The sequence below is a fragment of the Somniosus microcephalus genome, chromosome 6, assembly GCF_052327205.1.
Source record: "Somniosus microcephalus isolate GS21.2 chromosome 6, FLI_Smic_1.0, whole genome shotgun sequence".
Taxonomy (NCBI): domain Eukaryota; kingdom Metazoa; phylum Chordata; class Chondrichthyes; order Squaliformes; family Somniosidae; genus Somniosus; species Somniosus microcephalus.
Window position 1 is genome coordinate 69,006,131 of NC_140992.1, and position 15,943 is coordinate 69,022,073.

General features: G+C 45.4%; 1 protein-coding gene across 1 annotated transcript in view; it reads left to right on the plus strand.

The window, feature by feature from the left end:
• LOC147115795 (transient receptor potential cation channel subfamily V member 6-like) overlaps positions 1–15,103 on the plus strand; it is a 128,814-nt gene extending 113,711 nt beyond the window's left edge. Inside the window, exons 13-16 of the mRNA XM_085991978.1 lie at positions 6,931–6,997; positions 7,468–7,736; positions 13,216–13,325; positions 13,419–15,103. Coding sequence (XP_085848104.1) covers positions 6,931–6,997; positions 7,468–7,736; positions 13,216–13,325; positions 13,419–13,575 — 603 coding nt within the window. The 3' untranslated portion in view covers positions 13,576–15,103. The remainder of the gene's footprint in view (positions 1–6,930; positions 6,998–7,467; positions 7,737–13,215; positions 13,326–13,418) is intronic.
• Positions 15,104–15,943: the final 840 nt, after the last annotated feature.

Below are 15,943 nucleotides of genomic sequence, written 5' to 3' on the forward strand. Positions count from 1 at the left end.
CCTCCTTTTCCTTTTTGCCTGTCTTTCCTGAATATTGAATACCCCTGGATGTTGAATTCCCAGTCTTGGTCACCCTGGAGCCATGTCTCTGTAATCCCAATTATATCAGATCCGTTTACATCTATTTGCACAGCTAATTCATCCACCTTATTACAAATGCTCCTCGCATTAATACACAAAGGCTTCAGGCTTGTTTTTTTAACATTCTTAGACCTATTAGAATTATTATTTACTGTGGCCATGTTTGATTTACACCCTTGATTTCTCTGACTGCCACTTTTGCTTTTCTCCTTCCTGTCTTTTGCTTCTATCCTTGCTTCCCTTTCCTCTGTCTCCCTGCAGAGGTTCCCAAATCCCTGCCATTTTAGTTTAAACCCTCCCCAACAGCACTAGCAAACACTCCCCCTAGGACATCGGTCCCAGTCCTGCCCAGGTGCAAACCGTCCAGTTTGTACTGGCCCCACCTCCCACAGAACTGGTTCCAATTGTCCCAGGAATTTTAATCCCTCCCCCTTGCACCATTCCTCTAGCCACATATTCATCTGAAATATCCTTCTATTTCTACTCTAGCACATGGCACTCGTAGCAATCCTGAGGTTACTATCTTTGAGGTCCTATTTTTTAATTTACCTCCTAACTCCCTATATTCAGGTTTTAGGACCTCATCCCATTTTTTAGAGCAGAGAAGAGTGAGAGGAGATTTGATAGAAATGTTCAAAATCATGAGGGGTCCAAACAGAGTAGATAGAGAGAAACTGTTTCCATTGGCAGAAGGGTCGAGAACTAGAGGACACAGATTTAAGGTGATTGGCAAAAGAATCAAAGGCGACATAAGAAAAAACTTTTTTCTGCAGCGAGTGGTTAGGATCTGAAATGCATTGCCTGAAAGGGTGGTGGAGGCACACTCAATCACGGCTTTCAAAAGGGTGCTGGATAAGTACCTGAAGGAAAAAAGTTACAGGGCTATGGGGAAAGGGTGGGGGATTGGGACTAGCTGAAGTGATCTTGCAGAGAGCTGGCACGGACTCGACAGGCTGAATGAACTTCTTCTGTGCTGTAACCATTCTATGATTCTATATGATTCTAGGTCAGTAAGCACAGTGGTAATGAATGAGTGGGACTTGGTATGGGTTAGGATGGAGTTTTTGATGAGCTGAAGTTTATGGAGGTTGGAGGATGGGAGGCCAGCCTAGATAGCATTGGAATAATTGAACTGGAGGTGACAAAGGTGTAGATGAGGATTTCGGCAGCAGATAGTCTGAGGCAAGGCCAAAGATTTGCAATGTTTCAGCGGCAGAAGTGGGCAGACTTTGTGATGGAAAGGATATGGGTCAGAAGCTGAGCTCGGGGTGAAATAAGATGCTGAGGGTGTGAACAGTTGACTTCAACCTGAGACCGTGGCCAGCAGGGGGATGGAATTGGTGGTATGGGAACAGAGTTTGTGGTGGGGGCCAAAGACAATGGCTGGAATTTTCTGTACCTGGGCGGGTCGGATGCGGGCGGTCGGCGTGGCGGGCCGCGACCCCGTTGTTGCTTCCATCCCAGTGCAGAAATCGACTTTGTGCAAATGGGGACTATTAAGCCTGCCCTGCGCATTACCCGGCCCAATTAAATGGTGCGTGTCTGATGACATCATCCATGATCCATTTTCAGCCAGGATATTCAAAGGTTCATCTAGGGGTGTGCAGGCTGGAGGTTTTTGTTGCTCCAAACAGTTGGAGACATGGCTGCTCAGAGGCAGAGGGCTGCACCCAAGTTCTCCGATGACTCCCTCCATATGCTTGTGGAGGGAGTCAGAGCACGCAGGGTGGAAGAGACCTCCTCAGGAGATAAAAAGAGCCTGGCTCCAAATTGCAGAGGAGGTGAACAGCAGGGATGTGTTCAGGAGGACCTGGGTGCAGTGCCAGAAACGTTTCAATGATCTGATTAGCTGTGCCTCTCATCACATCCCCATTAACCTGCCATCCTAACCCCACATCCTTACTCACACCAACATACCTTGCATGTCCACTGATCCCTCTCTATTTACATTATCACATTCCCATCTGACTAGCCGCCCCTCACACTCAGCCTCAACCTAGTGCAATCATACCAACTAACAACACACAAGGAGGCCACTTAGCATTGCCACCCCAATCCATCATAGTCTCCCTCTAAAGATGTAACCCATCCATTCGGTACACTCATTCCATCAGTCTCACTCAACCATCTCTTCTTTCCCTCCTTGCAGAAGAGAGCACACAATAAGAGAGAGTGGGAGAGAACTGGAGGTGGCCCTCCATCATTTGCCACCCTCACAACAGCAGAGGAGGCTGCGTTGGAAGTATCTGGAATGACCGAGCAGCTGGAGGTGGGAGATGGAGAGAGGGGGACATCTCAGCAACCTGGTGACAGAATTATCTATCATACAGCTACATGGCATACATCAGTCACTCATATGGGGACTGGTCATCAGCCGCAGAATGGCCATCTCGTGCATAATGATATCTGTACCTGTTATTCATTTGGCATATCTAACTCATCTCTTTACTCTCCCACAGGTCCATCAAGAGCCCCTCCCCCTGCCACTGACCAGGAAGAAGAGGGAGACGACTCCTCAGAGGAGCCTCCAGCCTCTGAGGACGCAACGTCACAAGATATGAGCGCACCCAGCACCAACGCAGAGACGCACACCTCGGTGGGTCCCACACAAGATATAGTGTTGTCACTGGGTCTGTCACAAGTGAGCAAGAGGAGATGGTGGAGACAGGGATAGCAGTGCAGACTCCTCGCCGGAGGGCACAAGATGCTCCCAGCTCTGCTCAGCTGCATGCAGATGCTGAGCCTCGGGGGCTATCAAGAAAGAGGCAGATCCTGGAGGTGCAGGAAGAAGTGCAGGAGGCTCTGACAGGTCTTGTGACCGCGATGTCTGCAAATGTTCAGAGAATGGAGGAGTCCATCTCCAACATGAGCACCACTGTGTCGCAGGCGATGGTGACTGCAGGCTCTTCCATGGATAGGATGGCCACCTGCATGGAGTAGCTAATGCACCACTCACAGGAACACATGGTCTCTATGGAGAATAGATGGCGATCTATGGAGAATACCAAGTTCTCCAAGACTCTATCTATGGAGCATAGATGGCAGAGGCTCATAGACCTCCTGTCTAGGAGGGAAGTCAGCGTAGATGTGGGTCCTCATGGCCCCACTGATGTGCAGCAAGGTGCACTCCAGCTCGTTGCTAGCAGGGAAGTGCGGGTGGCCCATGAGAGGGATGGCGGTGAGAGGGGAGAGGGAAGTGTGGGCTCCTCTCAAAGCACTTACACTTCTTCCTCATTGCCACCCCTCAGTCAGAGCCCCAGATGGCTTCTCGGATCGCAATGGCCAAGTCTCCCCCAGCACAGTCGCAGGAGGAGCAGACTTTTGCAGTGCCATTACAGGCTCCAAAACCCAGAGGACATCGGCCAAGAGTGTCTAAGCAGTTGCAAAGGGGAAGTGAGCAGACTGCCTCTATCTTTGCTGAAGCCACAGGGGTAGCACACGGAAGAGAAAGATGACACACAAGTAGATTCACAAGGGTAGCCACTTTGGTGTTTTAGTGAATGTTAATGGCAAGTTTCCGTTAATGTATTGTCAGCCATTAAAATCTTTATTTTCACTGTTTTCCCATCTTGGACATATTTGTGTGCATCTTTGGAAGTGGCTTAGTGAGTTGGTGAGACCTAACGCTACCTCCAGCAATAGTGGTCAGTGTGAAAGGAATGGCTTGGTTATTGTAGGGATCCTTTATGGTGTTGCTGTGGGGTGGTGACAACCTGGTGCAGCATGTGGCAGCCATATGGGTGTACTGCATCAAGTTAAGTAAACCTGGACATGATGAGCCCATCCCTGGCCTCCTGGGCAGCAATGTGCTCGGGTGCTGGTGGGATCTGGCCCACAGCTTCCTCCAGCTCCTGCTCCTTCTCGTCTTCCAGCTGATGCTCCTCCTCTTCCTCCTGCTCCTCCTCCTCTGAAGAGGCTGTGCGCTCAGTGTCTTGCTCCTCATGCAGCACTAATCCTCGCTGCTGCTCTATGTTGTGCAGGGCGCCACAGACCACGACGATTCTGGAGACCCTGGCTGGTGCGTACTGAAGGGCTCCTCTAGATCTGTCAAGGCATCTGAAGTGTATTTTGAGCATGCCTATTGTCTGCTCGATGACACATCTGGTGGAAATGTGGCTTTCATTGCACCTCTCCTGTGTCTCAGTACTGGGCTTCCTCAAGGTTGTCATGAGCCACGTCTTCAGTGGATAGTCCTTGTCTCCAAGTAGCCAGCTGGAAAGTCTGTTTGGAGGAGCGAAGAGCTGAGGGAGGCTGGACCGGCGAAGGACAAAAGAGTCATGGTAGCTGCCAGGGAATTTGGCACAAACATGCATGATGATCTTCCTATGGTTGCAGACCAGCTGTACATTGAGGGAGTGGAAGCCATTGCGATTGACAAAGACTCCTGGGTTATGATGGGGTGCCTTGATGGCCACATGTGTGTAGTCGATGACGCCCTGCATCCTTGGGAAACCAGCCAGAGTGGCAAAGCTCAGTAACATTGGCTTCATCAGTGGCAAAGTTGAGATAATTGGCTGACTTGTCAAAGAGGGCATCGGTGACCTGTGTGATTCATCTGTGGGCGGCCGACTGCGAGATGCAGCAAATATCTGCTGCAGATCCATGGAAGGAGCCTGAGGCGAAGAAGTTGAGGGCGCTGGTGACTTTGACATCCACTGGTAAGATGTGTCCACCCGCTCTTCTGGGCTGCAGGTCTTGCTTGTGTAATGTGCAAATGTCTGCGACGACCTGGCACGATAGCCTGAGCCTCCTTTGGCATTGCTACTCAGCCATGTTGAGGAAGCTCATTCTCTGCCTGTATACCCTGTGTTGGGGTTATCACCTCCGGCACTGTGCAGCCCTGCGCTGATGCCCTCTGTCCTGTGCAGCATCAGTTGGTTGAGGAGAAGGTTGGTGGTGTTGTTGTTGGTGCTGCTGGTGTGCCTTGTGCTGCTGGTGTTGGTGCTCATCGTGGTCCGATTCTGAGGACCAAGGTGAGACAGTATAATCCGCATCCATGCTGATGGAATAGATGGCAGGTCAAGTAGAGATCAGAGGAGCAAGCTGTCAATGGAGTGATAGGTTGCAGTGGCCACTCAACTCCCGTCTCAGACTGACAGACATGGTTCCCGAGATGCATGAATCCCGTGGGCAGCCATGGAAATTCGAAAGTTAGGCTGAAAACCGCTCTTAAGGTCTGACAACTACCTGTTAATGAATAGAATTATGTTGCCTGCCTCTGCCGGTCGGGTCTCTGCTACACAGGCAAATGCACCTAAGGGAAAGGCGTGTGGGGGAGGAATGATGGCGGGTCCCCAACCCACTGCATCCTTTTTCAAATTTCCCACCCGACCCGCCTCCGATCGCACCTGCACGGACCCTAGAAAATTCCGGCCAATGGCTTTAGTGTTCCCAATGATTAACTGGAGGAAAGTGTGGTTCATTCAGGACTGTGGATGTTAGGCAAGCAGGTGGACAACACAGACGTAGTGGAGGGGTCGAGCGAGGTGGTGGAGAAGTACAGCTGGGTGTAGTATGTGTGAAACTGATGCAAATGTCTTTGGATAATGTCACCAAGGGGCAAACTGTAGATGAGGAATACAATGAGCCAAGGATAGATCTTGTCAGAGCTATCAGCAAAGGTTCCATCATGGTGGGCACCATTGTCGTGTTCATGGAGCTGACCGCTCGGTCCATATTGTATAGAATGGTCTCGTGCCGTGCACAAAGCCTTGACACCAGGTGGAACTGGACTGCTCCATGCTCCTAGCCATTGTGCTCAAGCTCTCTGGCAGCTGTCCAGTGCACCTAGCATTTCCTGGTGTACGCCCATCAGCCTTTTTCAGTAGCCTGGGCTCTTGAAGTCAGCATCTGAGTCCTGTATATCAGAGCTAGTAGGTGACCTCACCCTCTGGCAAGCTGGCATCTGTGGCATCTTATCCCCCGCCCTAGCTCCCGCACACTTGTGCCCAGTGATTCACCACGTGAAGACCCGTCATTTAGCCTAGCTTCTAAAGTACATGTTGTGCCAATCTCTGACCTGGTGTTTGCTCGGAGCAGACTGAGTGACAGTGCATCTTCAGGAAGACTGGCCACCGCTTCCTGAAGTGGCAGAGGCATCTCCAGATTTTCAGCACTTGAAATGAAAGAGAGGGACAAGGTTTCGCTTTTAGTGTGAAAGAAAAGAGAGAGAGCTGAGTAGTAGGTGAAAACATCTACAGTTTGTTATGCAGAGTGTGTCAGGTGAGACAGAAGAAGAGAAAAAAGGCTAAGATGTGATGAACCCCTGCGCAATGTCTCCTCCAGCATTGTCACGGCCATGACTCTCCCCTGCCCATAATGGTCAGCATGTTTTCTTCCAAGCGGGAGAGGATGTGCAGGCGAGCTTGGTCTCCTACGGTAGCAGAATCTTGCCTCAAGTTATACGTGACTCTCTCCTGCAAAAGGAAGGAAGTGTGTTAGTAACAATCTTGTGAGGTGTTTAGAGAATGTACTCACCCAAACTGGTGAGCAGTCAATGAATAGCATGAGGTCCCACCACGAATTAATGTGCTGCCTGGAACCACATGAATAGGTGCTTGCAGCGGACACCCCGCCCCCTGCACGCCCATTTCTGACTTGATCAAATTTGTAGGCCATATAGTGGTGGAAAAGAAGGGTACGGATTTGGGAGGTAACAACATGACAAGTTTTGGAAATGGTTCTATGGAAAAATTACAGTTAAAATTTGACTAAGTTCCTATTTACATATTTTTTAAAAATTGTATTTAAACATTTTAGGCTATTTAGTCACCAGTTACAGCTAAATGATTTGTAAAGTGATGTGACTATTCCTGAGTATCATGTTTGTGGACTGTCATTTCCTTACAGATAATATTTGGTGATTTTATGCAATGGTGCTGTCTGGTGCTTATCTGTATCACTGGATTTACCTCTGGTATGTGTTTCATGTTGATAAATAAAAACAATTTTTAGTTTGTAGCTGATTAAAATAAATACAATAGAAACCTTTAAAAGAGAACATTTGTTACAAGATTCCACAGGGTCCCAGGGGATATGGAATGAGCGTGCTAAGACAATGCTAAATAATGGAATTCCTTTACAATTAGAAACCAGTTCACAAAATTAATAAAAAGTGGGTGTGTGATGGGAGTCTCTGTAATGTAAAAGATTATGAATAGTTTCTAATCCCAGTGGAGACTATAATATGGAATTGTTTAAATTGTGCCATTAATTAAGGCGTTTCCATTAATCTAGGTCTTGGGTAGACCACACCTCTGCCCAATTATAATATTTTCCCCCTTTTCCTCCACCCCATAGAAAATTCAGTATACTGCAGTGTTCACAGTTGGCATTTCAATTGAAAACAAATCTCACACGGCTTTGTTTTTTGCTTTTATTCTGCAGCGTTTTATGTTATGTTTCAGACTCTGGATTTGAGAAATTATCCCTATTTCAGGGACTTTTCAATGACAATGTACACCACAGTTGAGCTAATGATGGGCTTGATCGATCTTCCTGTTCCGTATGATAAGCCAACTCCCAGCATCATATATATTGGCTATGTCCTATACATGATCTTTGTGTACCTTCTGCTGTTAAATTTGTTGATTGCAATGATGGATGACACATATTGGAGAATTGCATATGAAAGAGAGGAATTGTGGAAAGTGCAGGTAAGCTTTTTTAAAAATTCAGGTTATGAACTATATAAATTAAAATGTTAGGAAGCAGAAAACAGCCATGCAAGAAGTGATCTAATTCACTGGGAACACTGACACCTCTTCCCTGACTGGAACAAGTGGGGTTTGCCTGTTTCTAATATCACAGTGAGAGATGTATGCTGCAATACTTGAATCAGTTGTCTATAGAAACTAATTTGTCAATTCTGTAAATTAAATGCTTAAGCACCATGATATTTCACTTATACGAGAAAGCCTACATTGTGATCAATCAAATTTGTGAAATTTTAATCAAAGTTAATGAACTACTTCCTGTCAGAACTTAGGATAGATTTTTCCAGTCTTCACCCATGACAAGTTTCCTCATCTGCAGTGAATGCCTAGTGAAATTTCTGGGTATACTGCCTGTGATTTTCAATCACGTGCAGCAGGTGAGATAACTTGCCACATTGCAAATTCTACCTTGTTATGCAGAAAATAAGCATGCCTGGAACTGTCCACTCTGGTGTAAGTGCAAATATAATCATTACCCTGTTGGATTACTTAATTAACTAATTACTGCCTTCAGCTGCCTAGGTCCTAAGCTCTGGAATTCCCTCCCTAAACCTCTCCGCCTCTCTACTTTTCTTTCCTCCTTTAAGACGCTCCTTAAAACCTATGGGGGAGAAATTTGGTATCGCCCGGTTTGGGGTGCAGTTATCGGCCGGGTGCAAAGTTTAGCCTCCGACTGCAAACTTGGCTTCTAGCGCTCCTGGAGGTGACTGGAGCTCTAAATCAGGTGCTACACACCTCTTGTAAGGCGCTAATGCTGAGGAGCGAGGTGCTACCTCAGAGCGCTGGTGAAGCTCATGTGATGTCAGTCAGCAATCGAACACAGACACACTGGCGCCGGCCAGTTCTTAAAGGGGAGGGTCGATCTTGTTCTCCATCCACACCCTGCTCATTGCAGACTTGAATCTCAGCCTGGAGAGACCTGTACATCAATTCTACTGGAAAGAACAATGGAGAGGCCCAGGGAAAGAGCTCAGAGTGCAGCCCCCATCGTCTCTTCTAAATCGATACAAGGAAGGTCAAATCAAAATGAACCTGCAAAGTGCTGCTCAGTACCTAAAACTCCTTCACACAGCGTTGAATCTCTCCAGAAGTCTCTCTCTCTCTCTCTCTCAGGATGCGTGGTGCAAAAAAGTTGCCTTTAAATAGCGCTCCTCCAGTCCCTTCCCAACTGCAAAACGCTCCCCTCAACCTGTCGTTGCTAGCGGCAGATGGCAAGGCAGGGGGCGCCAATCAATATTCGGTCTGGGGCACTACTGGGGCGTTGCACGCTTGACTAACATCATGATCTGCGGGCGCAGGAGATCGTGGCGGTAGTGTTTAGTGCCGCCGCAAAATGTCTGGTCAATTTCGCGAGCGGCGCAAACATCGCCGTGCCCGGGCGGTAGTTGCTTTGCGCCTCCCATTAGCGCCCTCTTAGGGTGCTAATGGGAGGTGCAAAGCAACCGAATTTTTCCCCCTTTGTCTTTGACCAAGCTTTTGGTCATCTGTCCTTATATAGCTCGGTGTCAAATTTTGTTTCAACTCCTGTGAAACGACTTGGAACATTTTACTACATTAAGTAGTTGTAAGTTGTTGTTGTACAAATAGAATGTTTTGCAGATCTAGTACCTCAAATGCCTGTGACTAGTGCTTTAACAGTTAATGATCATACTTTAAGTAAACCATTCAAATTATATAGTGCAGAAATAACAGATTAATATTGTAACATATATTTTGAGCAGTTACCCTCCGCTGCCCTCCTTAATAAATGCACTACATGTTGCAGTACTTGGTCAGACCAATCAGGAAGATCCTGAGTTCAATCCTCGATCTGTGCTGATTTAGGTGATCACAGCTAGAGCAGGAGCAGAGGGTTCTACAATTGAATTTAGCATCCCTGGGCTAAGGAGCGGAATAATTATTACGGTTCAAAGGCCTGACCCAATGACCTGTATTTTCCATCAAGTAACAACAACAACAACAGCTTGTATTTATATAGCGCTTTTAAAGTAGTATAACGATCCGAGGCGCTTCACAGGAATGTTATAAGACAAAACAAAATTGACACCGAGCCACATAAGGAGAAATTAGGGCAGGTGATCAAAAGCTTAGTCAAAGAGGTAGGTTTTAGGGAGCGTCTTAAAGGAGGAAAGAGAGGCAGAGAGGTTTAGGCAGGGAATTCCAGAGCTTAGGACCTCGGCAACAGAAGGCACGGCCACCAAAGGTTGAGCGATTATAATCAGGGATGCTCAAGGGGGCAGAATTAGAGGAGCAGTCTGGTTCAACGTCAGACAGTTGCCAGAGAGAGGGATGGAGTCGATGCTAGGGAATGGAGTTTGTGGCGGGGACCGAAAACAAGGGCTTCGATCTTCCCAATATTTAATTGGAGAAAATTTCTGCTCTTCCAGAACTAGATGTCGGACAAGTTGTCTGACAATTTAGAGACTGTGGTGGGGTCGAGAGAAGTGGTAGTGAGGTAAAGCTGGGTGTCGTCAGCGTACATGTGGAAACTGATGCTGTGTTTTTGGATGATATCGCTAAGGGGCAGCATGTAGATGAGAAATAGGAGGGGGCCAAGGATAGATCCTTGGGGGACACCAGAGGTAACGATGCGGAGCAGGAAGAGAAGCCATTGCAGGTAATTCTCTGGCTACGATTAGATAGATAAGAATGGAACCAGGCGAGTGCGGTCCCACCCAGCTGGACGGCGATGGAGAGGCGTTGGAGAAGGATGGAGTAGTCAACCGTAAATATCATTCCAATAATTATAATTACAAAATGCATGTCCATATATGGAATGCATCACCAACGCATGGCCTGACCCCGCCCACCTTAGTTCCACTGAAAAATTAGTGGAGTGAGGATAAAATGTCCAGGCCGGTGAAACGAATATCATGAAATGTTTCCTACCCTTCCTCCCCCGCCCCACAACTCTAGTCATAGAGCTTAATTATGTTTGTGAAGGAAAAAAGACTAAGGGCTGGATTTTGACAGCTGAGATGAGTTGGGGGCGGGACTGCTGCCTTCCGGGTTCTAGTCCCGCCCCCAGCGACGTCTGACGAACGCACGCCATTTTCCCTTGATTGGCCTTACCGGCCAATTAAGGGAAAGCCGGTGACAGATGACATCAGCAATATTTTGACAGATGAATTGTCAGCGTTTGACAGCTTTGAGAAGCTGCCAAACACTGACAATCTCTGTTCTAAGGTTCGGGGGCTTGCCGCGCATGCAAGCCCCCGATGTGCACTTACCCAGCGCGCCGACAGCTGAAGCCTGGGCCTGCTTGGAATTCCTGTCACTGGCCCGGTTCAGCTGTCGGCGCACTGTGCTTGCCTGATCCAGCGGCGTAGTTAGTTCGATGTGCCGGCTGGGATCAGGTGAGCACTGGGCAGCCAATCAGAGGAGGGAAAACTTCATTTATAAGTTTGATAGTAAGAACTGTCAAACTCATGAAAACTACAGGCGCCCAAAACACTACTTAAACTTTAAATAAATTTTTTTTTAAATCCCACTAATTAAATTAACTATAAATAACTTTAAAAAAAATATTTTAAACAATTAATCAAATTTTTAAAAATAATAATTTTTTAAGAAATCGGTTCTAAAAATACACTTACCTTACTGTAAAGTCCTTAAAAACAATAAAGCTGTGGAAAAAATGTTATAATTTTAAATAATAGACCACTTACCTTAAAGAATCAAGTCCTTACGTCTCCTTTTTACATTTCTAAAAAGTTGAGGCCCTTACACACGGGCAAACTTGTCAAAAAGAAGGAAGTTCAACGCGTGCGCGCAGGGACCTCTGAACCCCTTGGAGGAAATGCCAGTTTCCCGCGCATGCGCTGCACATGCTGAAATCCGGCACTTCCAACAGGCCCACGCGTGAGTACCCCGTCCGTACTCACGCATTGGGACTGGAATTACTGGGCCGTGAATTCCGACCCCAACCCGCCTACTTCCGAGTTTAACGGAGGTGGGATGGGCGTGGGGGCATAATGTGGCTGGTAGCCTTGGATTTAACCTGCTGTGCAGGTTTAACTGTGGCCAGCCGGAGTTCCCGGGCCTCGGGATTCCCAGCAGCTGCAGCAAGGCGATGACAGTCTCGGGGAGCATTCTTTGTGACGCAGGAGTGCTTCCTCCCAGCCCCTCACCATCTGCATCCCCCAGGGATCGGAACCCACCCCCAGCCCCCGGGTACAGGGATTGGATTCCCCCCCGCCCCCCCGGGTCGGGAATCGGACCCCCACAGATCCCTCCCCCGGGTCGGGAATCGGACCCCCACAGATCCCTCCCCCGGGTCGGGAATCGGACCCCCACGGGATCATTCCCCCGAGTCGGGAATCGGACACCCATGGGATCCTTCCCCCGGGTCGGGAATCGGACCTCCACAGGATCCATCTCCGGAGGACGGGGTTCGCACCTACCTCGGGCTGCGGCCTCTTCTTCAATCTTCACCGCCCGACTGGAAGCCAGCCTGTCAATCAGGTTGACTTCCAGGCGGGGAACCTATCCATGCTGTCACACCATGCGTGTGGAGTTAAAGCTCCACAGCGTGCGGAGAATTTCCTGCGCGATACTGGGCAATCTCTTCCAACAGGTCAAAAACTTAAAATTCTGGGTGCAAGTTAGAATTTTGAATTCAATGTTAAATCATGTACAGGAAGTGATTTAAAGAGAGGGAAAGAAAGATGAGATTAAGAGAGAGTGAAATAAAAGAGACAAAGAAAAAGTAGAAACAAATTTAAATTTTTTGATTTATTTAAATTTCCAACAATAATTAAAACTAAAAAAATGAGACTTCACACTTGTAAAAGTTAATTTTCAGTGCCAGAGAGGTAGTTTGGCAGTAATTAAGACTTATCACGTTGTTAAAAGTTCACTTGCACTGGAATGGACAAACCCTAACTTTTTAATGAAGGGTTCCGACCTGAAACGTTTACTCTGTTTCTCTCTCCACGGATGTTGCCTGGCCTGCTGAGTTTTTCCAGCGTTTTCTGTTGTTATTTCCTAACTTTTTCTGACCAGTTTAGTGGGTATCTATCACGTAAGTACTGCAGCTAACGCCCTTTCATGTGATTCTCGGAGTCTCTCGGCAAGATACCGGTATAGCGAAGCTTTTGGAGGAGCAGGGTAACTCAGACAGCAACTTCCTGATTTCCACCTTTAACTGTGCATGTGTGGACACCGGAAATTGCTGTCCTATTTACACTTTAATAACAGCGAGCGCTGATAGACTCACCGTTATCTCTACCACAAAATCTGGGCCATTACCTTTTAAATGATATTGAGACGTACCGCTGTTGAATGTCATGCATGTGAGTGAGGATATGATATGTAGGATCAGGATTTGTATCCACGTTCTCCAATCATTTTATTCACTTTGTATTAGCGCAAATCATACCATGAATTAGAATGTAAATTAATAATTCAACGTTTTCAGATTGCAGCCACCATACTGCTTCTAGAGCGACGAGTGCCAGTATTTCTGAAGATCCGCTCCGGAGTTCCAGGAAGATCGCTGGGCTTTGATGATGACAAGTGGTACATTGGGTAATCCGAAATTACATTTCAGGATTTTTTTAATTCATTTTTGAATTTCAAATGCTAATTTCATTTATCTAAATTATATGTTTTATATTACAGGGTTGAAGAAATTCTTACTGAGACAGTAGGAACAAAAGTGCAAGTTCCAGCATTGAATGCACAGAAATATTCGCACCATCTAGGTTGGGATGCAATTAGAAAAAATCTTGCAAAAATCATAAGCATGAGAGATTCTTCTGAGTCTACCTCTTTTTAGAGAGCATTTTCTTCAAATGGATCACCATTAATAAGTCCAAAATATCTTTTTCTCCGTTTTGTTATCTATGCTGTGGAATACCACTCAAATGATAGCAAACTGATATAAGCCTGCAATTTACTGTGAGCGATCGTACAAGTACTTAACATGCTCATTTCGAATTGTTCTTTTCGCTCATTTAACAGTGTAAGAATTAATTTACTTTAAATACCTTTGTTAAAATAGGGGAGAGAGGACTTTGATACAAACATGTTAAGCATTCATAAAATAGCATTGCTGACAGTACCTTACAGGTTATACCCTGCTGACAGCTTCCTCTTAAGTCAGCTTTAGTGTGAGCTAACCATTTAGTTGTGAATGTTCTGCATTCTACTGAGTGATTAAAGTGTTATTTTAAAAGAATTACTAATTAGAGTTATGTATTTATTATCAGAGATTGTTCGGATATTTCCCTGTTAATGCTTTCTTATGATTCTTGACCTTGGGACATTGATTGCAGAAGTCATGAACATGATTAAAGAAAGTTTAATTAGTGATACAGAAGACATAGCTAATAGCATAGGTTGAAGCTGACATTGAGCCCAACTTGTCCAAAATCAACACTGCAAAGTATGAAATCAATGTTTCAACATTGGTTTAGATTCACAGTCAATCGGAAGAAAGTCTAAACCTAATCCAACTGTATCTCGACATGTCCATTTCCCTATAATCTAGTACATGGGAGTAAACAAAATGAAAGAAACAAAAGAAAGAGAAGAAGGTCTACTCGACTAATGAATGGGCCAGTATCCCTCAACATAGCATCCCTATATCTGTAAACCTGAAATGGAGATTTGAATCTGGACTAATATGCAAGAAGTCTCAACCATCTGCAAGGATTTTCATCCCTTAGGTTTGTAATCCAATGGTCTTCCTCATCCTATCTCAAATTTAGTAGTGGAGCCCCAGTGGCGAATGAGGTCCTCAGGAATATGACCCTAGAGAGATTGGTGTTTTATAATGTTGGGGAGATGTGTATACTTAGGTGGTTCCATCAATTGCAATGTCAACCCAGTTGTTTATTTAACTTAAAGTAGAATCCTAATATTATTTTAGAAATGTTTAAATGTTGTCAGTTCTTCAAAGTTTTTGAAAAATATGTTGTTCTATTCATTAATGGTTTGAGCAGGTTTGAATTTTTTTTGATCTTCATGTGTCAGCAATCAGTTTGACAGAGTGGTATTGCCCAGATTAGATTTAGCCTGTTTTTTAGTGGATAGGACATACCAGGACAATCTTCCACATTGTCAGATAGATGCCAGTGTTATAGCTGTATGATTTGTTTTCTGTTCATTTGTATCATTCAAAAAAGCTTCAATGTGCTAATTACTGCACTTGTGAATTAATTGCTTCTAAGATCAACTGTTGTGTAATCTGCTTTTACTGCTAAGAGCAAACCATTTGTTGATATATTGTATAAATGATAATAGTGTTTTGAAGTTAGAGATGTTTGTTTAGTCAAAAAAAGGCATTTGCTGTTAAATTTGGTCTTTTTAAATTGAATCTGGGAATCAATGTACTTATATCATGGAATAAAGTTTAATATTTTAAGATTAGCCGATTTCATCCATTTTTATTTTCAATCCTTTAGTACTAAACTTCCTTTAAATGGATACATTTTGGTAGTCTATTACTCCTTCAAATATATTTTCTAGAAATTTCAAATGCTGAATATATTTTTGACATTTGAGCTCATCAAGGTGAAAGATGTTGGAACTTTTTCCATTTTGGGAACCTAGTGTCGACATAAAGGATTCACAGGCCAGGCACAACACAGTTTGGTACAAAGTAGAGTTTCCTTAATTTTGCCTCATCAGGTAAACTCAGAAGAATACTTCTTATTACACCCAAAGTAATCACAAGAACCATCTGTGGCTTCTCTGAGTATGATGCCGATTTAGTGGCAATTAATGTCAAATCAGGTATTGATGCATAACCACTAGGAACTGGATTGCGACTACCCAAACTCGTTTGATGTGAGATCCCTAAAGTCAACAGATGGACTTCTATGCCATCACTCTGGGCCAGATTTGAAACCAGAAGGCAGAAATGATGGCCAGTGTACTAACCCAGTCTAATCCACTGCAACACTGAATTCCTCCTTTCCTAAAGATGGCTATAGGTCTTTCTTCCATCATTCTCTTATTCAGTGCTAACTTGAGAAGCTTGTACCAGTTCTTACTTTTACCTCCCATATTTTCAGCTGTCTTGCTGCATCTTGCTGTCTCTTGCTCTTCTTAGCATCTTTTGCTCTGCACTGTTTTTTTCTTTCATTCTGATTTCTGCTTGTCCCTGTCTTCATCTTATGCTCTGCTTGCATGTTTGCTCT